Below are 26,703 nucleotides of genomic sequence, written 5' to 3'. Positions count from 1 at the left end.
AATGAGTTGTTCATTTCAGGGGATCTGAATGAAATCTTTCCACCTTTATCATCCAGAGTGGATGCTTCCATGCTAAAAATGAAGTCTTTGGCAACAAAGGCAGTTATTGCTGAAAAGTTGCAGCATTTTCCCTTCTGGGATGGTCCTAATGCAGACTCAGTACCTGTGCTAGAAAGCATAGGCAGGTGTGAGCCTTAGTTATTTTCAAACAAGAGTTGCTTTTCTTCCCCGGGGAAAGTTTCTACTTTTGTTTCTCAAAATACTAAGGCACTTGATGGCTGGACGTCATTGGCAACCATAGGAAATATTTTGGAAGAGATACCATCCCAAATGAGTTTTTGACTTGTCAGAGAGCATTTTATTGGTGGGGGGAAACATTTGTGGGTTTTTCTAAGGGCCTTATTTTTACTGGTGTGATTTCTTTTTTTTTTCCTCCTACCATCTTTCTTCAAGTCTGTGTCTTTACAAGATAAACGACGTTTAGCCGAGGAAATGTTTTCTCTTCTCTGAATAGTGCTGGGGTGCCGTTGGCGTCTCAGCTCCCGGGCGGAGAGAGGAGGGTTTTCATTTGCACACATATCTCTCGACAGTCCTCTCGCACTTTTTACAGGTCACATAGCAGCACCAGTGGTACTTGCAGTGGCAACGCTCCACCACTTTGTCCATGTAGGGGTTGTAGCCTCTGCCGCAGCACATCAAGTCACAGCTGTCGCTCCCATTGGAGGTCTTGTTGCATTGCCTGGAAGAAAGAAAACGCAGTGAGCGGGCGTAAATCCCTGTAGGGCTTTCCAAACCAGTGTCCTGCGGTGGTGCTGGGGCCTGACAGCTCTGCAAGGTGCTGGGTGAAGCCAGCATGGTTGCACTCAACTGCAGCAGGCACATGGCAGAGGTGAGCACCCAGACAAGTAGCCCTCTACACCTGCAAGGGAGACAGGGAGAGGCCCAGGGCTGCACTCACATCACCAGCTCTGATGGCCAGGATTGCACTTGCGTCACCTGCTCTGACACCCAAAATAACATTAAACTCCTGTTCTGACTCTCAGTTCAGGCTCAGCGGCATTCAGGCTGCCTGTCAGCCAGGGCAGGCAAGACCCAGCTCCCATACAGGCACACAAGAAAAGCTATCGTGATACATCCACCAAAACAAAAACTCACAGTCCTTAGCAATCTGTATTCCCAGGCAGGCTCCAAAACTGTCTGAAAGGAGCTGGAAGAAGATGATACCCTAAAGAACAAACACCGGTGTTTGTCCAACACTACCTAACCTGAAAAGGATGGAGGAGGAACCCTGCAGCCACAGAGTATTTGCACAGGCTCTGTGCCAATGATCCTGGGCTGGGAAAGCTCCCAAGCAGGCTGTTACAGCCACTAGCCAGCCCTGACCCTATCAGGGAAATCACAACTGATACTAGCAGGGCCGGACTCTGCACTTTCGTCCCCCCCGAATGTCTCCCAGCACAGCATCAGCAGCCAGGGAGCTGGCCCTATAACACCCTGAGTCCTGACCCAGGAGCAGGCAGGACAGCAGGAGCACAGTGTAGGATGACAAGTCGCCAAATATCACACAGACTTTCACTGCTTGTTTTGCTTCTGCTTTTAATTAAAGCCAGACTCGTCAGGATAAGTCTGCCATTGTGCGGGGTTCCCTTGCTTTGTCCGCTTGAAAGTGGCTGGTTTGAGGTTTTCAGAAGTAAGTCATGAACTGAGGAATCTCTTTCATTGATCCATTGATGATGGATCCCCAGCCATTCTCAAAAACCAGCTATCTCATTCTCCTAAAATACTCCAAGCTGGGTCACTGGACATGACAGTGCAATGGGCATTGACTTTTGGATGAGATTAACCATGCTGTAGATATGCCATTTCTCCATAAGCTGTAAAGATAGCCCAGGGGGAAAGTGTTCGTGTTTGGTCAGATGCTTGGCTGGACACTAGTGCTCAGATCTCATGATGCACCCAACACCATGGGGCAGTGAACTTGATGGAGTCTTGAAACTACTGTAAGACAGGCAGTTTGGGGAGTGGGGGGAATTGCTGACATCTCTCCTAAATCTTATTCTGCATTGTTATTTTGGACAGAAACACTTTAAGGCTGGTTTGAGGCAGGGAAAGGAGAGAGGAGCATGAGCCGGACTCTTGAGCTGACTCCATTAATAGATGAAAACAAATCCATGAGATTTATAGGAATTCCTCATGAGGTAATGCTTTAGGAGGTTACGGGATTAATGAGGTGTTGAGATTTTGTTCTTGTTCTTCCCTTATTTTTTTCTGACTCAGACGGGCCTCCTGTTTGTTATTTCTGACTTGCATTCCTCTCCAGGTTCAGTGTTTAAAGGCCCCCCCTGCTCCCCCTCATTCGGGAGTGTGTGTAAATATTTACAAACCTTTGAAAGCCTCTGCCGAAGCCGAAGTCTGCAACCCAACTGAGTGTGTTTGCCTAACGCTGAACCAAAGGCGTTGTTATTGCCCCTGCAAGCAGGGGCCCCTCCGCCAGGAAACCTCTGTATGACTCCTCATAAATGTATTAGTAAATGCATTAAATATTCTGAGCAAAGGTTCAAATAGAGGCATGTTGACAAGAGGGGAGGATATTTGACAACATTACTCAGCTTTACCGGTGGATGGAAAGGTTGTTGCCCGGAGGTTCACCTAGGGAGGATGGGGAGTGTGCAGAAGCAGGATGATGGATGTGAAGTGCATCCATGCCACCTCGTGCCAAGAGCTCATTAAAATGGCCAAGAAAAGGAATACGGGTCCACTCTGACTCCAGTTCACCATTGAGGACATTCACTCCCCAAATGTACAAAGCATCCAACAGTCAAATTTACCCCATTCAAACAGAGAGCAAAATTCTTCCACCTGCTGTACTGGGACGTGGGAATCTACCTTTCCTTGCACCCCCTCCTGTAGTTTGCAAAAAAAATATACCTTTCCATAGCTATCCCCAACCCACCCAGCCTGGAATAAAGAAAGGAAAAAACCAAAGTCTTGTTAAAATATCCCCAAGCTTCCCTCAGTTTTGGATAAAGGAATAGGGACATTGTGGACAAATGGGTTGAAAAATGAAAATAAAGCTTTTGACCCTATCCTGAACCTAAACGGGCTTCTAGAAAACTTTCCTGACAATGCCACTAACCAGAGATTTTGGGTTCTTTTTTAAAGTGTAGGCCTGGGTGAATTATCTTTGTTTTTCTTGAAACAAGCTGAAACAGAGATAGCTTCTCAGATGTATCTATACATACAAAAAGCAAGTGGGGAAAGACAAAGGAGCCCTAAGACCAGAGTTTACCCACAGAAGCTTCCCCCAAGCATCTGCTTTCAGATCCCACGGCTGCGATCTCACCAGGCACCCCGCTGATGGGTTAAGTTCAATCTCATTTGTTTTGGGCTGGGTCCAGCACGATTCCAGCAACTCAGAGAAATGCCCGCCTCCCAAGCCTCGGAGAGAAAATACGAAGGCAGGCGATTGCATCTTAACACAACACCATAACCTCTAGAAGCACTTGGAAGACCAGTGAAAAACGATGCTTCAGCCGTAATCCCAGCCAAGGTCCTGGCTCAGGGACAGGCTTTCACATTGTCACAGTGCTTTTTCCTTCTTTATGCAAGAAGGAAGGAGGTCAGCCCTGCTGGATGGACAAATCCCACTCAATATGCCTGTCCAAAATCTCGCCCTTCCAGCCCTCATTTGCAGAAACACTGCGGCACATCGCACAGCCTCATCATGGGGGCGGCTCCTCGGCAAAGAGAGTGAAGGGCATCTCAGCACTTCTAAGAGTTTTCCCCCAGATGGAGAGGCTAAGCCATCTCACAGTTACCTCCTGGGGGATTTTCATTTCAAAAGCTGTGGGGAGATGTCACACAATTTCATTGTGGAGCCCAGTTCACTTCTGTCCCATCAGCAGATACAAGGACAGATTTTTTGGTTGCCCCAGCTGGCATCTGAGAGACAAACTGAGGCCCACTCTGTTCTGTGTCACCCACAATAATGACAGATGATAACAAGGATGGCCCAGATGTCCACCTGGACCTGACTCCATCAGTCCTATCGATAACTGGAAGCTGCTTATGAGTACATAAGAAAAGTCATTCCGGGTCACAGCAACTGCCTGTCTGGCCCATTACTCTGCACTGACTGTGGGAGATACTCTTCAGGGGGGAAAACACAAATCTGGCTGCTTTCTGTAGTCCATCCCCTCATACCCCACCAGCACCTGGGCTGTTATATTAGGGATGACAGAAGGTATGTTCCTGCCTAGACATCTCAGCATCCCCTTGCGGGCTTCCTGGCCATGGGTTTGTCTCATCCCTTTCTGACCTCAGGGAAACCACCTGCCTCCATGAACTCCAGCAGCCACAAGTCCCAGAAGACAGTACTGCTGTGTAAAGAAGTAATTTATTTCTTCTCTTTTAAATCAAATTCCTATTCATTTCTTTAGTGCCCCTTGCTCCGGTAATGTCAAGTCGTACAACAGTATATAAGAGAAAGAAAGAGAAAAATAATTCAAATCCCCCAGGAGGTATGTAACACAATGGACATTGCTGAAAAGACATCAAAGTGCACAGCTTTGTACAAGATTTTGAGGGCAGAATCTTAACTGCTTTTAAATTGCTTTCTCATCCACAAGGAATGACTAGAGACTGACACTGAACAACTGTACAAAAGAGAGTTATCAATAGTACATGTCAGTGAAGAGATGTCAAGGGAGATCCTGGAACCAGCCTGTATTTTCATTAATGAGAGCAGAGAGTGAGCTTAAAAATTTGTAGATAACACTGGGGCAAAAGGACCTGAGAGCATTTTGCGAGAGTGGATTAAAACGCAAAATAAGCAACACACTTTGAGAAAGATCCAGATAAATGTGGGAATGTTCCCAGGAGAGTCAGAGGAGCAGTTCAGAAAGTAGAAAAGGATGAAGGAACTGGTTTACAGAAGTTTGTAAGAAGACGTGTCTTCCCATCTATAAAAGATTATTGCAAAAAGGAGAGAGAAGAAATGTTCTTTATATGCTGAGGAAAGAGGACAAAAAGTTATTAGTTTGATTTCAGATTATGATTAGTTTTAATTCAGATTAAGAAAAACATAACTCTGAGGATAGTAAAACCCTCTAACAAGTTGTTTAGGGAACTGTTTTTAAGACCAGAGTAGACAAGCATCTCCCAATAACAGCCTAGGTGGTCTCAGTTCAGTCTTGCTCCTAAAAAGATCAGGCTCCACGGAAAGTTATTCCTAGCCCCAGTGTTCCCTAACTCCAACTCTGTTTTGATGCAGAGGGACTAAATATGTTTAGGAGAGCTGGCTGTAATTTTTTATCCCCTGAATTCACTATCCACTGCAATTTTACTGTGCAAAATTACTCTTTCCACCAATAAATTTATTATTCACAAATGTGTTCAGGAAAACTTTATGGTCAAATCTCAAAGTGGGAAGGATTCAAATTCCCCAGGGGTTAACTGCGAAAAAGCCCCAAAAAGCACAGCTGACCCAGCTACCGCAATGGGCACCAGCTACAAGCGCATTGCCCTGGGAAAGTAGAAATAACACTGCAGGTGGGAGGAACAGAAAGCTACCGTTTTTCTGACTTTCCTCCAGTTTAAACTTCTGGGACACTCACAGAAGAATTATTTGCTATTTGTTATTCATCATTTGTTGAATCCCATGAAAAAAGGGTGGCACACCTGATAACAGTTCCAAAAATTACTAAATCATCATGCACGTTATAAACTACTCAAAGCCAAAGTTCATCGTATTGCTTCTTGTGCCCTCACTGAATGACAGAAACTAAAAGAGGCTGTAACAAACACCAAATGCTGTTGTCTACCCATAACTACCACTCTTCCCCATCTAAATATCAGTGTTTCTGCCAAGAATTTTCATTGCCCACATAATCATGCAATGCAAAGCATATTTTCAGGGTGGCAGGAAACAAGTGGTAGCAAGGGCTGCCATTGAACACTGAAAACCACTGCGTCCTTTCTTTGCAGCATTTGATCAGCCCTGCTGCTGGGATCACCAAGATGCCAAAGAGGCAACCACCAACCAGTAAGTCTTTGCAGTCACCACTGAGCAGCAGATGCATGCTCAGCTAACTTCATGCATGTTCCTATCTAAGAAACCATACCAGCCTAAGACACCTTGGGAGACACTTAAGACTAATATTTTATATTGCAGAAGAGAACGAACACATGAGCAAGGAGCAACGACCAAAGAATGGCCACATTCATTGCCAAAGTGAGTCAGCTAAGGAGTGGTGGCTGATCAACCCAGCTTAGCTGCAGCGCAATGTTGCAGCCCGATTTCTGCGGTGTAAGAGAGCTCCTTCCCATCTTCAGTAGTGAGGAAGCAGTGTTCGCTTGGCTCCAAGACTGCTCTGGGAAAGATCAGTAATAAACAGTTATCTCTGCAAGGCTTCAGGGGCTGGAGGCTTTTGCATGCAAGGCAGAATTTTCTTTTCCTTGGATTCCTTAAGGGACCTTAAACAGCCTTTGAAATATGATACATTGCACCCTACTGATAAAGAAGGTTAATACTTTTGCTTCTTTTCTCACAAAAGAGATCTCAATTTTATAATGTGCTATTATTTATCATTTATTCAAAGTTGATAAGGAATTTTTCAGGCAGGAGAAACTGAACTACCTTGTTAAAAGATGAGCTATAGAGTGCTTTTGTCCAAGAAAGCTCTGAAATGGGAATATATACATTTTTTCCCAGTGGTTAATTTGTTGTATTGAAAGTTGTACAATCCACTTGCTGCTCCACAGATCAGCTTCTTTAGATTTTTTTCCCCAGACCATTTTTTATTGGCTATTAAAGTGTGGTGGTAGCATACAAGTACATGGAGATTGGCTGGAGTCGATGAGGGCTGCTGTTGCAGCAAGCTTGTTTGCAGGAGCCTTGGACACCAGTTGCAAAACTCAGCTCCTTAATCAAATTTTGAGCACTTCAAAGAGGCTTCAAATCTCAGGTTTGGGTTCAGCTCCCTGACTCTGAAATCTGGATACACCCCAAGCACTTGGAGGCATGCAGATTTCCAAACCATTTCTGATTTCAACAAACTAAGAAAGGCCAAGGTGTCTTAGAAAACATTTCAGGCTTGTTCTGAAGAAGGCTTTGAAACCCTTTCACCAAAGAGCTCTGAAAGGCTTTTGAGTAACCGGGAGCACGTTTTCTGAGTGGATTTTCACGCAGTTCCACTACAAGGTAATCCAACTCCCTTTCCTGCCTGAAAAACACACAATAAGTCTGCATAATGTGAGGCTAATTATGGAAGTCACCGATTAGATTATCCCTTCCACCCACCTGCTGGTGCAGGATTGTTCCCTACAGCATACACTGAAACCAAATACATCCAAGGTGTTGCAACGGAGCCATCAACCTCTGTCCTGCTTCCAGTGTGCTATGAGTGAGCACCAGATCTGGGGGAGTGGGGAGTAGGGAAAGGACTTTTTCTCCATATAATGTAAAACTACTCATTTTTTGTAATGAAAATGCAGCAAACTGAATTTTTTAATCCAGTAACAGGAAAAGGGGTTTTTAATGGGGTCCTCTCCTCTCTGCACCCCTTTTGAGGCAGAAAGCATGGCTGGAAAGCTGCTGAAGCTGTCCAGATCAAGGTTTTTTTTGGAGCGTAGTGAGAGAGGTCTGCACTGTAACATCCCGTGGGCTGATCCCTGCACCCGTGTTCCTGGCCAGAAAAAGGCCAAAGAGGGAATAGGCAGGTGGTGGAAGAAAAGAAGAGAAAAAATGAACTGAGGGACCACCACGAAAAATCCCTTTTAGATTGCATTTTCCATAAAAAAGCTTAAAAATTAGCCTAGTAGGAAACAGCGGGATCTCCCCCCAGAAAATTTTGATGTACACAAGGATAAAATATTAAGATGCCTCCGGGACTTGACATAAAATAAAGACCTGTTTGGGCTATTTCCATGTGAGTGTTTTTACATCTTTGCAGAGTAAGCATGAACGACATTTTTCCCTGCCCTCTCTAAAAGCATCCCTTTTGTGTTCCTTCTCCCTCATCCCTGTCATTAGCTGCTATCTCTGCAGCCCCACGGCTGTCTGGAACAGAGCCACCACATTTAAAATACATTTAGATGTCCTCTCCATGAGAGAAAAATTGAGAAAGGAAAAAAGCGTCCATGGGAGGAGGAGATTAGGGAAGCTCCCCTCCTTTTATCCACTTCCCCCGTGAAGAACAGATCGATCTGCAAACACATTGTGTGCATTTTACACTTATTTCCTCTGCTAATTTAATGCAGAAAAGGGGCTGCTGTGGCTTGTGTTACACATGCCAATTTTGAGACACCAAGCATCTTCTCAAGAGCTGGCAGATGGATTGCGATGAAAATGAGTGTAATTACACATGACCTTAAAACTTGGCCCAAGAGATGCCTGCAGCTCAACATGGGCCTATCTCGCCCTCCTCCCCTCCCACAGCCATCATCATCTTGTACATCCAAGAATAAGGAGTATTTCTTGACAGGTTCCTTTTGAAAGTCATCCCCTCCTGCCTTAATATCTCGGTCCTCTAAATCCTCACTCAATCTCACTTCCCGTGGACCCTCGCCTGGCAGGCTCACAATCACTGCTGTCGCCCAGCTTGGGATAAACGGACGCCTGCAATACGCATTTTCCTATCCTTGGAAGAAAAAAAAATCATTCAAGACCTTGACATATTTTTCATCCTTAGCTGGGATAAAAAGGCAAAATCTGCTGTAAAATGAAATTAGATGAAGAAGTAGTCATGCCTCCCTCCCCCTTAAAAGGATTTCAGCCCATGGAAAATGTTTTACTTGGCAAATCTGTAGTGAATTCAGGTTGGTTTTGACACAACCTGTTGATTTCATGCAATTCCTATAAAACTAATCTCCAAATAACCTCCACAATTTTTTCATTGTAAAACATAATGACAAAACAAAGAGGTCTTTTTCAAGACAAAAATTTGTCAAAATCCATACAAATCCACAAAAACATCACTTCCACTCAAATGACATTTTCCCTCAGAAACCAGTTTCAACGCATGCTTTTTCCCTACAATCCTCAGTGACCCATAAACATCTTCACTTGCTAATTACTGCTCAACTGCTGGGCCAGGGATGAACACCACAGCTTGCTGTTCCCACTACAAAGCTGTCAGATAAACACTGTTGTAGAGCAGTCCAACCATTGGTTTTGGTCCTAATAGAGGATACAAAACTGTAGCTGCCACAAAAAATCACAGGACAAAAAGGACACACTTGTCTCACTCAACTGTTGTCATCTACTGATCAGCTCCACCAGTTAAATGCTGATATGTTGTCTACAGAGTTGTGGTTACAGATTAAACGGCCATCGCCAAAGGATATCTTCTAAAGTCCCCTCATGAAATACTTCGTATGAATCAAAGGTACCCAAAGAGGATGTATCTTTTCTGCATTTAGGTCATTTACTTCACTTCTGTCACAGTAAAACCTTCACTCCATTGAACTTCTCAATACACAATGGAAAGACCACTATGTCCAACAAGAGTTAAAATGAAGATACCCCACAAAAGGGCAGAAGCACGCATCTTGCAACTTGACTGAGTCTCCACCACAAAGTAATGCAAAGAGCAAAGAAGAATTATGAGAACTATCTGAAGAAAGCCAAACCAGCAGATAGCAACTAATGAGACAGCTTGAAATCCAGCCATTGCAGCCATCAATAAAAAATCTGGAAATTCTGCAGAATTCTGGAAATACACAATTATTTGGCTGCTAAAGGGTCTGCTGCCCAACTAGAGATGCTCAGACTGCTGAAACATGGAATTGGTTAGTCTTGGAGGGAATTAAACAGGTCCTGGGAAGAGACAGCTGTGTCTGCTGCCTGTGAAAGGGACAGCACTGTGCCCAGTGGAGGTTTGGGTATGACGACCTTAAATCACAAATATTAATGGGATGAAGCCTCTGCAGAGACATAAGCAATACAAACACACTTGGATTTTTAAAATGCAGTGGAAGAAAAATCCTAAAAATTGCCTACTTAGAGGAGCGTTAAAGTAGCATAACAACTCATCACATTAGCAATGTCTGCAAGAAATGACTTAGAGACACTCGACACAGTAAAAAACAGCTGCTTGATCATTGCAAGTTCCTGCAGAGGTAAGCGGCTTAGGGGATTTCAAAAGGTATCTTGTGCCTGCCTGTGTAACGCAAAAGGTGTCTGCAGCTTTGTCTTGGCCACAGCCACCACTAATAGCCTTGGGCATCTGTAGACCATACCGTATGTTAGAGATGTCCTTTACCTGCATGCATGTACTACCTCCCCAATTATTTGCCTCTTATTCACACATTTCCCTCTTCCGCTTCCCTCTTTGGGGCTCAGAGTGCAGTCAGCACCTGCTGCAGAAACCCTCACCTGTCCTGGGTCCCGTGTGACCCCACTTTCTCGTTCTTCATGCAGAAATCGGGCGAGCTCTGCAGGTAAATCAGCTCTGTCTCTTTAACGGGCCTGATATCAATATCCTTTGGCACAAGGTATTTGCGCGTGCCCATGGGCCGGTGAACGACCTTGGTGGCTGATAAATACTTGTTTTTGAGGTCCAATGCAATGTCTCGCAGCTCTTGAAGGCCTTTCCAACAGGTCTTGATAGAGCATGACCCAGAAACTCCATGGCACTTACATTTCATTTCAAGAGAGGCTTTCAAGACCTGCAAAAAGGAATGCAGGAGTTAGGAAATGCCCTTCTCTTACCTCCAAACATCCCACAAGCTTGCTAAAGAAGGCACTTTCTTAGCAGGGACTGGTATAGAAAAGGACTGCTGCTCTGATTTCTGCACAGTCACTCTAGAGTAGCTACTGTGCAAAGGGAATGAGATCCCACAGCTCCTTGGTGACCATTATCAGCCCAGGACTACTTTCACCAAGGCACCTTTGCAGCCAACAGACAGAAGAATATTTTGAATTTCGATCAGATATCTACATAGGGTTGCATTTCCACCCTCTAAATTCCTAAGGAGCTGAAAATAATTAACATCCATTTCTGCCTCCAGCAGCTTTGGGTAACAGAGATGTCAAGGCTCTGACAAATTCAGGGCACCCTCACCCTGTCTTTCTGCTGGTCATGGGACCAAAAGAGCCTTTTACTTTGGTTCTGCACTAGTCTTATTTCTATAGGACATGGCAGGATGCTGCCAGGAAGGGATGAATGCACCAGCCATGGCAACACTATGTCCCAAACAAAAATCTGCTCATTGCAATTAAAACAAAAACTCAAGCTGTTACAAAAAATAAAAAAAAACAGACAGAGGGGGAATGGTAGAGAAAAGCACCCAGGGGAGGCAAGTTCAGCATGGTTGTGCTCTGCAAAGGTGAGTTCAGCCTGTAGCTACAGAGGCAGCTGCCAGTGAGCTCAACACGCTCCAAGTTTTATCTGCTCCAGCACCCAAGCAGTCAGCCCTGGAAGAACTATGCTGTGTGGTAGGACCAGCCTCAGGAACCACTGCAGCCACAGAGGTGGGTGCAGGGGTCAGCTTTACAGTCCCCCACCCATTTCTCTAGCTGCATGGAGGGCTGCGATGGGGATTTGCACCTCGGTGCACACCAAACTCTGCGCATGGTAAGCATTATCCCTCCACTAGATGCAAGCTGTTAAAAGCGGCTTCTGCCAGATATGGGAATAATCACTAGTGAAACAGTTTGAAAAGGAAAAATTGGCCCTCCTGGCTGCAGAGATGGCTGGGAGGCAGCTGCTGCTGGATGCGTCTGGCAGATGATAATCCTCCATGCTTAAACAGCACTTTGCCTGTGCAACGCCCTTGGCAGAGCACGACGGGACCCATCCCCACCGCACCTCTTGGGGTAAGCAAGCCAGAGCCATCCTTGGCTGTGGAAAGGGTGGCAATGAGACATCCCACCCACGGTTATATAGGGCTGATAACATCATTCAGGACCTCCTGAGTCCCAGCATGAGTTATATAGCCATAGCCTTCAGCAGGCCAAAGGAGTTCAGAGCAATCTGGGAGAAACCTGCTCCTTTCGCTAGCCGATAGAGACACTGAACCTCACCGAGCGACCGACCACTACAGATGATTGTACAATTACAATAACTCTCGTGGATTTGTTACCTGTCTCCCTACTTCACTGTTGTGCAGATGCATCAGTTTATTGGCTTGTGATCCTGATTTTTTCATCTTCATGGGAGCATCTGAAAATTTGGACCCCATGATAAGACCATAGTTGAGGTTGTCTGCACATCCTCCCCATCGATACCCAGGTCCAGGTGTCTCACCTGGGATGGGACCACAGGAACAGCCAGGGAGGTCCCCGGTGGTGCAGGCTCTGGCAATGGTGTGGCTGATGGCAGCAGCAGAAAGGGCATACACAAATGCTGACTCCCTTGTGCCTGGAAGAGACAAGAACTCCAGCTTAGCCTCTTGGGACAATTAAAGATTCCCTAAAAATAGACCCACACAATCTGTGCCCCACAGAGCAGCAAACACACCAGCTCACTGCAGCTGAGACCTCCCATGGCAGCACCAGCTTGGGGCACATCTAAGTGAGCTCTTCAACACAGGGCAACATCCCAGCAGGGCAAGGAGGCACATGGACTTATGCAACTTGTCCATCATGGTGTGATCTGCTCTTGGAGCACATGAAGAAGCCCCCCCATGGACTCTCCTGCCTCCTTTTGCCCCTGTGCTGGATGCTGATTGCAGGCAGGTCATGGAGCTGGCATGCATGGAGCTGCAGGAGGTGGTGGGAGGCCACAGAGCTGCAGCACGAGCATGCAAGGATGCTCTGACCCACAAAAGCTGACTGTGCAGCCTCACACATAGTGTGTGCTGCTTGACAAGTCTGCATGCACTGAACAGCAGCTCCATGGCCGTGAGCAAGTGCACCATGACTCCTAATGAGATGAGAAGACCAGATTGGTGGCATGCTTTGTAAGAGCTGTGGGAGGCCAGGTCTTGGACTTGAGAGGTCCTGGGCATGACTGGCACCATAACAATGAACATGGTCTCAGAGAACAGGACAGCTAGGCTATGTAGTCCCTCCACGCCCCACCTGGTAGCAAGAGCCTTCCCAGCCCCAGCACACATACACACATGCTGGCTGACTCTACTCACTCATGTCCCCGGCTGAGCCACCAGTGCTGTTTACCTCTCTCTAAGTCCAGCAGGTAGTTAGGAGCCAGCTCAATGGAAGAGCAGTTCCACCGCATGTCTGAGAAAGTTTTACGGCAGGTCTTTATCACTTCCCGTGCTGCCTGGATGATGGTCTGCATTAGCTCCAGGTTGCTGCGGCACAGCTGCACCTGGGAAACCACCAAGCCTTCAAGCTGCTTGCAGTGCTGGGTTTGATTCAGGGCCAAAGCCGAAGGAGTCTTGGACAGAGCTCTGAGGAGACAAGCACATGCAAAAAGGTATTAAAACCTGCAAAAAAGTTAATCTTCAGGTCAATATTGATTTCTCCGCTATCTCCAGTCCAGTGAATGCTTTGCCCTGTGTTCATCTGACTTAATTTTAGCTACCTGTAAATAGGTGCCTAGTTCAAGCTGCTGAGAAAGATGGGCAGCTATGAAGAGTGATTTATCTCATGCAGAGTAGGTGTTTAAGGAAGGTGGGAAGAAACACCCTCTAGAGTGCACATTCCTCTCCATCATCTAGGGGAGACTGGACAAAGCTCCCGGGGTATATGCCAAGTTGACTGAATGTGTAAATCCTTATGGGAAGGTTTTTTGCTGAAGAATGAAGGGGATGGACCTCCCAACAGAGTGAAAAATGACCCATCAGTTCCATGATAACAGAAAGCTGGATCTTCCAAGACTGTGGTATTCAGGAAAAAAAAAGTGAAGTTGGTGTTATCAGTGTTTTGCATTCAGCATCTGTCTCACACACTCTCTAAGGATTATGCTAAATGTCATGTAATTAATTATAGAGAAAATCCCCTGCAAGGCCTAGGGAAAAGCCACCAAGTTTGCAAAACAGATGCTTTCCCTTAGAGTTAACACCAGGGGCACCAATTCCTTCACCGTTGCATGTAGATAAGTCTGTTTCTCTAGTCTACAAAAACATAGTGCAGAAGCACGGTGAGAGTATGTGCAGAGAGAGTACCATGGTCAAAACTGAGAAGGGATCCGCTAGCACCAGCACGTATGTTACCATGGAAGAAACCATGGTAACCCCAAAGACCCCATTGGTTCTCTAGTGTGCAATTGCCAACGTTTCCAGGTAAAAAAGAAAAAATGCAAATGCTGCCATGCGTCATACAGGGCTGTGCTCTTCTTCCCCAAGCACCCACAGCGATCAGCAGAAGCCTGGTGTGTAACTCTCTTTGTATCTTTATGACCTGCTTAGGGCAGTCGTAAATGTTATTCATTCCCATAAAACAACTTTCTAGTTGGCTGCATCAGTAACTGGCATCTGATCCTGGCAACACAACTGCCTTAACACATATTTCCTTCTCTCCTTGTTAAATGTGTTGCCTTTCAGTTTCATCCTAACCCATCTTGGTTAGTTTGGCTTATTAGCAGACACATTTCTGGGTGCATTTCACTTTATTACTGTAACATCCACGTCCTTCAGAAGTTAAATGAGATGGAAACAGAGATAAAATTGAGTCCTAACCAAGATCGGGGGTATTAGCTCTGATCTCCGTTTTCAGGAAAACACGTCTATGTTCCACCAGCTCCCTCAAGTCTGTCTTGAACCAGCTGCTGTGTATGTTGGAGCTCGCTCTCAGCTGCATATAACTGCTAACCCCAACCGCTCTTCGAGCAGGGAAAAGCTATGATCCTTGCTAGGGCTGAGTATGTCTGCACTGAAAAATTCCCAGGCGGCTGGAGTTTGGCATTTCTGGCACTAGATAATCAGTGGCAAACTTGGAAGGGAAACCACCACTCTGCTAGCTATGTAAATATATACATCATAGATATATTTAAAGAGGTCCATTAAATATACAGCAAACAGAAGTTTTGGCCAGTGAACTTCAAGGGAAAGGAAAAAGTGGAGTATTTAATTGTCAGAAATTCTACCCTGTAGTTCATCTCAGTCCCTTGCACACTGTTGCTCATGCAACTCTCCCTGTCTGGAGAGGGGCACCTCCAGAAGGCAACTCATCCTGCCTTGGATGTGAACCAGTGCAGTACCTGAGCTGGTGGAGACAAAACCTGTTGGTGATATTCTGGATGCTCACGTATCTCAGATATATCACTCCCTTGAAGGCAGAGGCTTGGAACAGTATGAATATCAGTTGACTGCAAACCTCTACAGTGGGGAGGTAGTAGATAGTGTGTAGGTACATGCTAGTCCTTCAGGGTCCTTCTTCAGCCCATGGAAAGAAAAAGCCACGTCTAGGGAGTAATTAGCCTGATGTGCTTTTAAGATCAACAGTAGGATAAGATGATTCATGCCCTAGAAGCGCTCATTTTCTGCTCTGGCTATAGAGGGAACCCGGGTACCGAGCTTGGACGCAGACATCTGGACTGTATAAGCACAGAGCTGGGTGAGATGAGTCCAACCCCTAGCACTTGGCATCAGAAACCTGTGAAAACTTATCCCAGAAAGCCTATCAGCAACTCTCAGGAATGGGCTGAAATGCAAATCAGGCAAGAGGCCAAAGCAACTCGTCACTAATAGAGTAAAGATGATAAATACTCCAGCACAGTACGTCCCAGCAGCAGAATAAGCAGGCAGGGTGAGGCAGATGAAATGAGAGAGCTTCACAGCCTGAGCTTCAGGCAAATGAGGAATGCTCCAGGTCTCTGAGAGATGCTGTACTATGGGGCACCAGCTCATTTTTCTAATCAGAGGTGCCAAGTGACACTTTAGAGGCCTTGGGATGTTTCACCTGGCCCTCCAGAAGGATGCATATACCTCCTAGGTCCTGCACCACATTTTCTAATCCTGTATAGAGTTCTTTGGCATCTTTAAAGAATGTGGAAGCCTACATTGAGGCACCTGCATCTCACCATCACAGACAAGTCAGGAACAGCATAAATAACCACCTTCAAGTTGGGATGAGAGCTGAATTCAGACTGAAACTCATCCCTATTGTGAAAAAAGGCGATGTGATACAACAAGATCATGCTATTACAGATGGCCTGAAATGATCACCATTAGAGAAGCAGACTTATAATGCAACAAGAAAGAAATTTGCTTCATGGAAGAGGGAAAAATATCTGCCAGACAGTCAAGAGAGGAAGGACCGTGGCCCCATTGGGGAGAACTCAGTAAATGGCAGCAATGGCTGTTTCTCGTCGAATGAGCTGAGCTCCAGGGAGCCCGCCAAGAAAAAAATGCAAGACGCAGGAAGGTGTTTTCTGAACATCTCCCAGGCCTGAACTTCATGCCTTTGCTTGTGAGAACCTATAATTGGAAACATCTCCAAGCGTCGGGAGGAAAAAGTAAAGGGTAATGGAGATGGAAAAGAAAACTCACAGTTACTGGAGTTGCTCACCGAGACCAAAAAGTGCATTTATAAATCACAGATCAGGAATGTGAGAGGCCTATTAGGTCATCTAGTCCATGCCCTGACAGCTCAGGTTTGCTCAGTCTCTGTCCTACATTTGGAAATGTCTTCTCCACCCCTTGTCACTTTAAACCCTCCCCATGGAAAGGCACCAACACTCCCTGCTCCCCACATTCTGGCAGCACCAGGGAGGGATGCCCATTGCCTGCAAAGGACATTGTTGGGGAACAAAGCCCATTTGTGCGGCAGTGGAAAGGAAATCACCTTCCCCCAGAAGAATCTTGTGCATGGTGGGAATTTGGTGGTGGGTCTCTAATCCCATCTCCACCCAGTCTCCATTGACCACCAGCACTGGGAACAGCCAGCCTGAATAAAGCAGCCCTCAGGGAAGAACAACCTTTAGTCCTCAATCTGGTAAAAAAATCTCTGATAAACATCTTTCTTTGGACTCCCACCCTTCACCCAAGAAGCAGCATGTAGGGATTTTACCTGCTGCCATCCCATAAAATGCTGCTTTTCACCATATCCTCCTGCTAACACCGTGCTCTCCTCTCTCCTGCCCCACCCTTCGCTCTCCAGAAAGCTGAGGACAACTGAGGGGTAGTTGTTTTTTTAAAAAAAATATACATATGTGACCCATCCCTTTAAATAAACAGGCCCCAAACCAAACATCTCCTGCTTTATATATAGCATAGCAGGGCTTTCAATTGAAGTTATGGATACTGACAGAAAACCATAAACGTAATTACAGAGGAAATATGATGCATGGATGGATCATGACTTTCGTTTACTCTTTTAATTATCTCAGGCAGTTAATAAATTCATTTGAAAACATGAATGCTCTACAGTGTTAGGTCCTTTGAGAGGTATGGGCCCATTCCTGCAGGTCTGGGCTCCATGAGAAGACTATTCATAGGAGCAGCAGCTTGGGAGAAGCACCTTCAGATCTGAGCAGACATCAATGAAAGCCATACATGATTTGGTTTACAAGGACCACTGTGCATAGGACACTGCTCCTGGTCAAGGCAAAAGGAGAAAAACTCCTGGAATTGAATGGTGCAGCATTGATGCCCTTTAAAACATCCTTAAAGGGTGGAAGGGTCTCCTCTTTTTCTGATGTGGGCTCTCTCTGGAGGGCATCTGCCCATCATTCCCTGTGTGAGGTGACCCAAGAAGGTCTCACAAAGGGACTGTTGGTGAAACTGTGAGCTTCTGCTCCAAATTGTCTGCTTTGCTTTCTGTAGAAGGCACTCTCATTTTTATGCCTATTCTTAAACCCCTTAATCTTCCAGGGATTTGGATGAAACAAAAAGATTTAGACAAAATTACATGGCTATGGGGAGTGAAGTGTGTGGTAAACTTTCATAAAGAGAGGCAGTGATTGGGGGATTTTTGCATTCGATCTCCTTGAAGGTTTTTTATCTGCAGGAGCCTTGTTTTCTCAGGTTTTCAACTGGAAGACGCTCATAAGACTATTACAATAACCTTGTCTAAGCTCATGGTAGTCAGAGGCAGACCATGCCCCTGCCACCCTGCCCTGCATCAGTCCTGGCCTGGGGACCACAAGTGCTGGGAAAGCCACCATGTCCCCTGGTAAATGCTTTCAGTGGTTCTGCAAAGCCTTTTCAAAACAGAGAAGTAGGATTTATATATTCAAAAAAAAGAAAAAATTAAATAAAGAGGAGGAAGAAGGAGAGGAGTGGGGGGAAAAAACCCAACCCTGAAGTAAAAGCTTAAAATAAGAGCTGCTTTCAGATACGGTGCCAAATCCAGCACTGGCAGTAGTGGGCACAAGGCCATTGACTTCCAGCCCAAGCTCGACTGAAGTCAATGCCAGCAGTGAGTTGGCTCACCGAGCACTGAGGAAGGCCGTGGAGCTTTGTCAAGTTTTCCCAAGCTGCCTATGGAGCGAAGAGCAAACTTCAAAACCGTTGTGTCCCCCCCGCTTCCTCGCCCCAGCCTGCTCCCCTCCCACCGTCCCCGTCCTGCAGTCCTTTCACAGCAGCTCATCTAGCAGCCCCCTTGCCAGGCAGACGGTCTCCTCACAGGCGCCCATGCCCCGATGTCCCAGCTCCCGCCCCAGCTGAAGGAGAGAAGCAGGAGCTGCCAGGAAGCACAAAATCTTTCCATTTTCTCCCCTGCTTTCTGCTGGCTGCAGAAAGGCTGTGGTGCTGCTCGAGGTCAGTGAGCCAGGGAACTTCCCGGGTTCACTGAAATGCATGGCTGAGCCACCTTTTGCTCCTGAAGGGCTGTGATTTAGCCATGGGAATTGTGCAGCAAAGCTGACCTCATAGCTGGGAATGGTGCTCAGCTAGAGATGGCTCCAGAGGGCATGGGGCATGTCCAGGCCACTACAGCAGGGACAGGCAGGCACTTCCCAAAGTGACCAAGCTCCACCTCAAAATGATGGGATTCCTAATGCCACCACTTGCAGTCATGGGCTGATCCTGCAAGCCAAGCAAAAAACCCCACTTGCTGCATTTGGCTTCTTTACAACTACTCTTGTGTTGAAGGTGACTCTCAATACAGAGGGACAGTCCAGCCTGTGCTTGGCACCTGGACAGAGGAGATGCCAGCCCCCGGGGAGGCACAAGTTGCCTCAAAAGCCACTCTGTGCCTGGACATCCCAACATCTGCAGACCTCTGTGGCATGCACATCTGGCCACAGCTCCCTCTAGTGCTCATCTGTTTTTCAGCTCTACCCAAACAAGTTGCTTCAGCAACCTGCTTGGCCAAACCCACAACCTCCTAGGAAAGCTAAAGGGGGTGCAAAAGGAGGTGGGTAATTAATTATTACTCTACCCTTAATTGGTTTAGTGGTGGACTTGGTAGTGTTAGGTTCATGGTTGGACTGGATGATCTTAAAGGTCTTTTCCAACCTAAACGATTCTATGATTCTATGGGTAAGGCGATAAGAGTTCCTACATGCATTGGCCCTAAGACATCTCCCATTGAAACCAATGGCTGTCTCACCTCCCCAGCCGCTGTGACACAAAACAAGCACTGAGGACCACAAAGCAATGGAAAAAAAACCCTGCTCTAAGGATGGAAAAGTGTTTGAAAAAAAGCAGTGTGCAAAAATGATTCAGGGGCTCATGCATTGAACGGAGAGGCTGCTTCTCCACAGCAGCCCTGATCCTGCAAAGATCTGTCCATACGCAGACTTTACACCTGAGCAGCTCTCTGGAGCTCGGATGGAAGAGGTCAAAATATGAAGTTTCTCTAGCAGCAAGAGCAGGTTTGCAAGATGCTGACCATCCATGCACTGCGCTGGATGCTCGGCAGTGCACACAGCCACGGCAGAGAAGGGCACAGTGCTGATTTACAACAGCTGGGGATCTGGACCACAGAACTCATAAAAATAAGCCAAATAAAATAAAACAAATAGCTCCCTTTTACCTTCTCCCCGCTTTTACTAATTTACAGGGGATATTCGTATTACAGGGAAGTCCTAAACGGCTGAAAAATGTTTTTCTTCTCCCCCTCCCCCTGCAATTACATCACACGCTGAATCAAAATTGAATTTCCTATCACCTTTCATATCAGTCTCTCCCTCTTCCTCAGGCTTCCAAACCCAGCCCACCAGGCTGGCAAAACCCACCTCCTTATCTTCCCCCTCCCCTCCCAAATCCTCTTTGAAGCTCGCCTCTGGCACTGTGCCTACAACAACAGCGCAGTGAGCAGACCGCTGAGACAAGCCCACGACTGAAAACATCTCCTGGCACTTCCCTCCCTCATCATCCCATCCGGTTTTTTTCCCCCCCTCTCCATTCACAAGCATGAGAGGGAAGGAGCAGGTTTTGGTTCTATAGCTCCCAGCGCACGAGTCCGGGGCTGGGATTGCAGCTCTGAGGTATTACTTGGTATTCGGTAGCATCGATCTCCGTTCACCAAGACTTTATCCATGCGATTTCCAGGGATGGTCCCCCAGCCCCAAGGATGGCAGCACTGCTGCAGCGGGGCAAAGAGAGTGATGGGGAGAGGGGGAAAAAATAGCCTGTGTTTCCACAGAAAAACAAGGGTGGGGAAGGGAGGAGAAACTGCAGATGAAAAAAAAAAACCCTAAACATAATTTTCTGAAATCCCAGCTGGCAGCATCCCAGTTGCGCAAAGTGCCCTGGGACAGGGAGCGTAGGTCTCTGCCAGGTTTTAAACAGGTGTGGGGGGGAGCCCCGGTGACACATCTGGATGCAGTTCATGCTTCAAATGCCACTTTAATCCCAGCTTTCATCTTCCCCACTCGCTTTTCGATAGGGGCGATACAGTCTGCTGGGAAGGGGAGGAGCGGCAACAGCGTCTTTCCCCCAGCTACCTCCCCCCCACCCCATCCCCAAAAGCAAACCTCGCAGCTTAACCACTTACCCGCCAAAAGGCTGCTTTTGCCAGCAAAGCTATTAGGGACCTTGCCCTGCCTTCCAGCCTTTTTTCGTGTCTATGGTTTGTCAACGTGCTATCAGGTTCCCTCTGAAGCTCATCTCACCCCTACCCTTCAGAGGAACCCAGGCCCTTCTCTCTGGATTTAGCACCTTGCTTAAGCAGGACCTTAACGCCAAGCATATAAGCAAGCCCCTCCGCTCCGTTATGGGTCTGTACATAAGCACCCTGCTGAATCAGGGTGCCACATAACAGCTTTAGTTCTGTGCTGCATAGAAATAAAGCTTGCAAATGAGTCCAGGCTCTGCCAGCCCATGGGCATGTTGCTAAATGTCCTGCAGAGAGGAGATGCCCACCTTTGTGCAAGGTGCTGGGTATATGCAGAGCTGAAAGCCTAAATACTCAAGGAAGCTGGCAGAAATAGGTGGGCTATCTAATTTAGCTGTGGTGACTGCTGTGAGGTGTAAAGCCAAGACGGTGAAGAGGAAATCAGATCCTGACTCTCCTCTACTTCCAAGGCGGTCCTTAGGGTATGGAGACAGCAAATGAAAGATGCCCCAGAGTAGGTTACTATTCCTCCCACCTGACCATATGCATTTAAACACCCTATGGAAGGATTCACCCTGCTTCTCTTTATGCATGTAAAAGGCGGATGTGTGGTCTCAACCAGTTCCCTACAGCCCATGGCATCTCCAGAGAACATCTCTTGGCATTTGTGTTGGACGTCTCTCTTTGGAGAGGGTGAATCCCCAATCTGGAAGACCCTATCCCCCCTGACTGCCTGCAGGGCAGTGAAAACACTGGCTTCAACAAGACATCTAACTTGAAGATGTCCGAAGTTAAGAGAGCCTTTATAAAAGGTGGCATGGGGAGAGCCTCAAACGACAACGACTGGGACAATGGAATAGGAATTAGATATAGCACAGAAGGAGGAACAAAACAGGAGCCTCTTGTCTCAATTTCCCACCTAACCTCAAGATCCTCACCTCAACACACTATACCCTACACAGCAGACTCTTCCTGGCATTGCATTTTGTTGTGCCTTTTCTTTTACGGAAGATGTTCGAGGCCAGCCCCCATCCCCTTATTTATTTTGTGCACAGCTCCAAACCTGAGTAGAAAAGACAGATCACTCATCAAGGATGTGAAACCAGATGGGTGTTGGAGGGGCTTGTTTGTTTATTTTGCAGTAAGCAACTAATTGATTGCTTGCTTAAGCCAAGAAATGAGATAGTGATGTTTTCACTTTGTTTGCAGTGACATTACCTCCGAGGAAACTCGATCCAGACTTGACCACACTCCCTGGTATTTCTTCACCCTCCTTCCTTCCCCCCACCCCCGCCTCATTTTTAACACCCTTCGCAAAAGCCAAAGGTTAAAAGGTCCACAAAAAAAACTTGTTATCTGTCAAGCATCCCCTGTGGTTGGAGATTGGCGGCATTATCTTAGCTGCCGTCCCTACTGCTCTCAGCTCCTACTCAGCACGACCAGCGGTCCCGGTGGGAGAGTTTCCCAGTGTGGCAGGAGCTAACGCTAGAAACTTCATTAAGTGGCTCATGTGAGCGTTCAAGTGTGTGCCTTTCCTTTGGTATCAATGAGGAGAAGAAAAAGCGAGCCTAAATCATGCATATTTTGGAAAGAAGATGGAGACATATTGTTAGCACAAGCCCCTAGTACACACACTTGAAATCAAAGAATGCCCAGAGAAATGCAGCCTTTGCTGCTCTTTAAATGGCTTTACAGTGTGCTTCAAATAGCAGTTGCAAAATGGGTAACAGACCAGCAATGCCTACAAAGACTTTAAAAATGCATAAAGATAGCCAGGTACTTACATCCATTTTATCCCATAGCAAATCCCCGTCTGCAGAATCAAAGACAGAAAACCAGCTAAGAAAAATAGTGGACTCGGCTTCATTTTCTCCACCGTCCCCCACTTGCCAAAGGAAATCAGCTTCTCCAAAGAAAAAAAAAAAAAAAAGGAGTCTTCCTAATTTTCTGCACAACGTATTTCCCTGCAGTTTGGGTGTTGCTCCTCCTTGGAGATGAACAACCTGAAAGGAGAGAAAGAAAGAGCACGAGCTACGGTTAACTCTAAAGTTTAGCGGGTTGTCGCGCGCGAGAGATCTATTATCCAAATTGCAAAGGAGTGGTTTATGAATCATGAAAAAGTTCGGATTATCCCCTCTGAGCCCCCTCCCTCGCCAAGCCTTGATACAACCTTTCGAGTCAACAGACAGACAAACCGTATGGCTTGAATTACACTCTGAGTTATGGTCTGATTGTGTGTTTCCATTTAACCCTGCACATGGCAAGACTTCATTCGTTGCTTCATTTTTTTCCCCCCCCCTCTCCAAAAGGTTTGTGTAACTGCTCTGGAAGAAGGGGGGAAAAAAAAAAAAAATCTTTAGATCTGCCCAAATCTTCAGCTATTCCTCTCTCCCTTCCTCCTCTCCAGATTTCTCTTTTTTCCCCCCTTCTTTTTCTTCAGAGAAGACAAATTATAAAAACTGCATTTCCCAACTTCACGCAGGTGCCCATGCCCTGCAGATGTTTCGGTCTGATCTGTTACAACAAATGTGTTTTGCTCTTTCCCTTCTGCTTTCCTTCTCACCTCATTAACTCTGCCTCTCACTTCTTCCAAGTCCTCGGGCACCTGGAGCTCACGGAAAGGGCTGCAACTTCGTAAACATAAAATCACATTTCTGTCTCCGGGGAGCAGCCAGGAGGAGACAAAAGCTCTCAAGGATCCCCCCCTTTTTTTGTTGTTTTTCCTCTTCTTCAGTCCAAACAAATAAACAAACCAGGTGCAGGACTTAAATTCTTAGAGGGGTCCTCTCTGCCTCCGGGGCACGGCTTGCTTATTTTAGCAGCGGTATTAATAGCAGTAAATGGGTTTCCCTTCAGTTATTCACTTCAGACACAGCTCCGGGCTGCTCTTTGTGGTCTTTGCGGTGGTTTCCCACCCCATGAGAAAGCCAATAATAAAATAAACAGAGAAACCTGCCCGTCACATTGCACCTCTGGAGTCTCACAGCCCATCGCATGGCACGCTGGCATCCCCAAGCCGTGACCATGCATCCCCCCGCGCCCTCCCCTCTCAGAAGGGTTTGGGATGGGACCAGGAACTGCTGGAGCAGTCGGCATCGCTTTGGGAACCCCTTACCCTGGGAAAAGCACATCCCACCTGACCTCCAGCTCTGGATTTGTCCCAGCGGGAGCTTTCTGCCCCAATACCCCCTTTTGGGGAGCAATTGAGTCAGTGGGGAAGGAATATTTCTGGGTGTTTTCTCTGCCATCTGCAGTGTATTTTTCCACTCAGGCTGCTTTTTGGCTATCCCAACTCCAGTGCCTAGTGTAAAGGGTTACTAGAGAAGTGCTGTTATTATAAAGGATTTTAATAACCTCTAGGGGCGAGTTCCCAGCTCCCTTGAAGTCCGAGACAAAACTCCGACTGACTACAAGGGAGGCAGAATTTCATTGCCATGGGTTGTTTTTCTTTAATGCCCACTTGGATTTGGGTTTGATGTGTCCCTTGAAGGCAGTGCTCCCACGAGCATCCAGGCATACTTCTTGTTTCAGGGTATTTCTGTATCTTTTCATCTGGAAACTCTTTTCTTCCCACCCTTCCATGAACACACTGGAAACCTTCAACCCTTAATCCTGCCCATGCCTTTTAGTGTCCATTTAGATATTTCAGACCCCTTATCTCCCTCCTGTGAACCATTGAACAACACAAGAGTCGGGTGTAAAATGTCTCAGATGGTCTAAAACTCTCTCGCTAACCCTGACCAGCCAACACCATCCTCTGCTTTGCTCCCTGCCTTGAAAAAGTCACAGTTTGGGGTTCCCCCCTCCGCCTCTGAGGGAGGAATAGAAATTATTTAAGCCCCCCATCCCCACCCCAAGAGCTGCAAGCTTGGCCTGCAATCACACCCCTGTTATTTGGGGAGGTAATAATGCCTTTTTCCACTCAGTCCAGCACAGGTTACGTTTGCAAGAGGAATTTGCAAGGGGAAGGGAGGGAGGGACACTCTTTGGGGCAGACGTGATGTTTACAGCTCTGGAGAGCTCTGGGTCACTGATCAAACCAGCAGCAAGTGGCCTGCGGACTCCTAAAAACCGGAGCCGTTTTTAATTCAAAACTCTCTTTTCCCTTCACCCGAGGCTGTTTGCAGCCAGCCCCACTCTTGCACGCAGAAAATGCCCCCCTCCAACACGCCCCAGAGTCCAGTCCCGGTGATGGGAACAGGCAGTATGAACTATATATAAACGTGTGAGTATCCCTCTCACATTTTTCCAGCTTTCCCACCCAAGAAGGAAAGACATCCACCTGACCCCGCTGCCAGGCTGCGGGTCTCCCTGGGAGCACAGTCGCCTGCTTTAGGGGTAGTGCATCCCCAAATGACCTGCAGTGAGGATGGGGAGCAGGGACAGGCAATGGGAGGGTGGTGGGGCTGCTTGCAGCCCCCAGGTATCCCCTCTCCACGCAGCCTCTCATTTCGCTTGCAGCTCCCTGGTCTCCCCTCTCTCTTCCAGCTCTCTGTGCCTCCCTTCTCCATCGCAACCCCTGGGTGTCCCCGCTACTCTGCAGCCTACCCGGCTCCTCTCTCTGTCGCAGCCCCCTGCATCTCCCTTCACACTTGCAGCCCCGAGTCTCCCCTCTCCCTTGCAACCCCCGAATCGTAGGTGACCCTGTACCCTTCTCCATCTCCCCTCTCCCCTTCAGCCCCCGGAGTGTCCAGTCTCCCTTGCAGCTCTTGGGTCTCTGCTCCCCCCCTGCAGCACATCTGTCTCAGGTCTCTCTACACCCTCTGGGTCTCCTTGTCCCTTGCAGCCCTTGGGTGCCCCCTCTCTCCTGCACCCCACTGGGTCTCAGGTCTCTAATGCAGCCTCTGAATCTCCTCTCTCCCCGCACCCCTTGTATCTCCCCTCTCCCTGCATCCCCCCGGGTCTCCCCTCTCCTTTACAGCTTCCAAGCCTCCTCTCCTTGCATCCCTCCGGGTCTCCCCTCTCCTTTGCAGCCTCCTCTCTCCCTGCATCCCACGGATCTCCCCTCTGCCTGCATCCCCCTGGGTCTCCCTTCTCCCTTGCAACCTGCAAGCCTCCTCTCTCCCTGCATCCCCCCGGGTCTCCCCTCTCCCTTGCAGCCTCCAAACCTTCCCTCTCCCTGAATCCCCCCAGGTCTCCCCTCTCCCTTGCAGCTTCCCCTCACCCTGCATCCCCCTGGGTCTCCTGTCTCCCTTGCAGCCTCCTCTCTCCCTGAATCCCCCCAGCTCTCCCCTCTCCCTTGCAGCCTCCTCTCTCCCTGCATACCCCCGGCTCTCCCCTCTCCCTGCTCTTGGCCACCCCAGCACCTTCAGCCTTTTGGGGGGGCTCCAGCGGGGGCACTGCCGCCTCCCGCAGCTCCGGGCAGCGGCTCGCAGCTCCCCCGGTCCCCCCCTCCCCGGTCCCCGCTTACCTCTGCCCGGGCTGCGCGGGCGCGGCGGGGCCGGGGCTGCTCTGGCGGGGCGGCCCCGCGGAGCCGCCTTATATGCGGCCCCCTCGGCTTTGATATGCGGCGTGATGTCAGCCCGGATTAGCATAACAAAGGGCTCCGCGAGGAGCGCTCCGCGCCCCGCGCATCCCCTCGCGGGCAGGGCCGGGGCTCCGTGGGGCTCCGCGCACGGTGAGGCACCCCCCCGGCCCCGGGAGCATCCCCCCTTCCTTCCCCGGGACACCCCCTCCTTCAAGGGGACACCCCCTCCTTCAAGGGGACACCCCCCTCCTTCCCCAGGACACCCCCCCTCCTTCCCGGGGACACCCCCCCTCCTTCCCCAGGACACCCCCCCCTCCTTCCCCGGGACACCCCCTCTCCTTTCCCGGGACACCCCCTCTCCTTCCCCGGGACACCCCCTCCTTCC

General features: G+C 47.9%; 1 protein-coding gene across 1 annotated transcript; it reads right to left on the bottom strand.

Annotated features, from left to right (window-relative positions):
• Window positions 1-564: 564 nt before the first annotated feature.
• On the bottom strand, window positions 565-26,459 carry WNT11 (Wnt family member 11). The gene is given in 7 exon segments (XM_075725775.1): window positions 565-739; window positions 10,376-10,668; window positions 12,085-12,362; window positions 13,121-13,356; window positions 22,636-22,754; window positions 26,262-26,318; window positions 26,320-26,459. Coding segments are annotated over 7 exon segments (1,224 nt in total). The 5' UTR covers window positions 26,386-26,459.
• Between the last annotated feature and the right edge of the window lie 244 nt (window positions 26,460-26,703).

Source organism: Pelecanus crispus, chromosome 1, assembly GCF_030463565.1.
Source record: "Pelecanus crispus isolate bPelCri1 chromosome 1, bPelCri1.pri, whole genome shotgun sequence".
In the NCBI taxonomy this organism is placed as follows: Eukaryota; Metazoa; Chordata; class Aves; order Pelecaniformes; family Pelecanidae; genus Pelecanus; species Pelecanus crispus.
The sequence above is the reverse complement of the archived record's forward strand: the minus strand, read 5'-3'. Positions and strand labels throughout refer to the sequence as shown.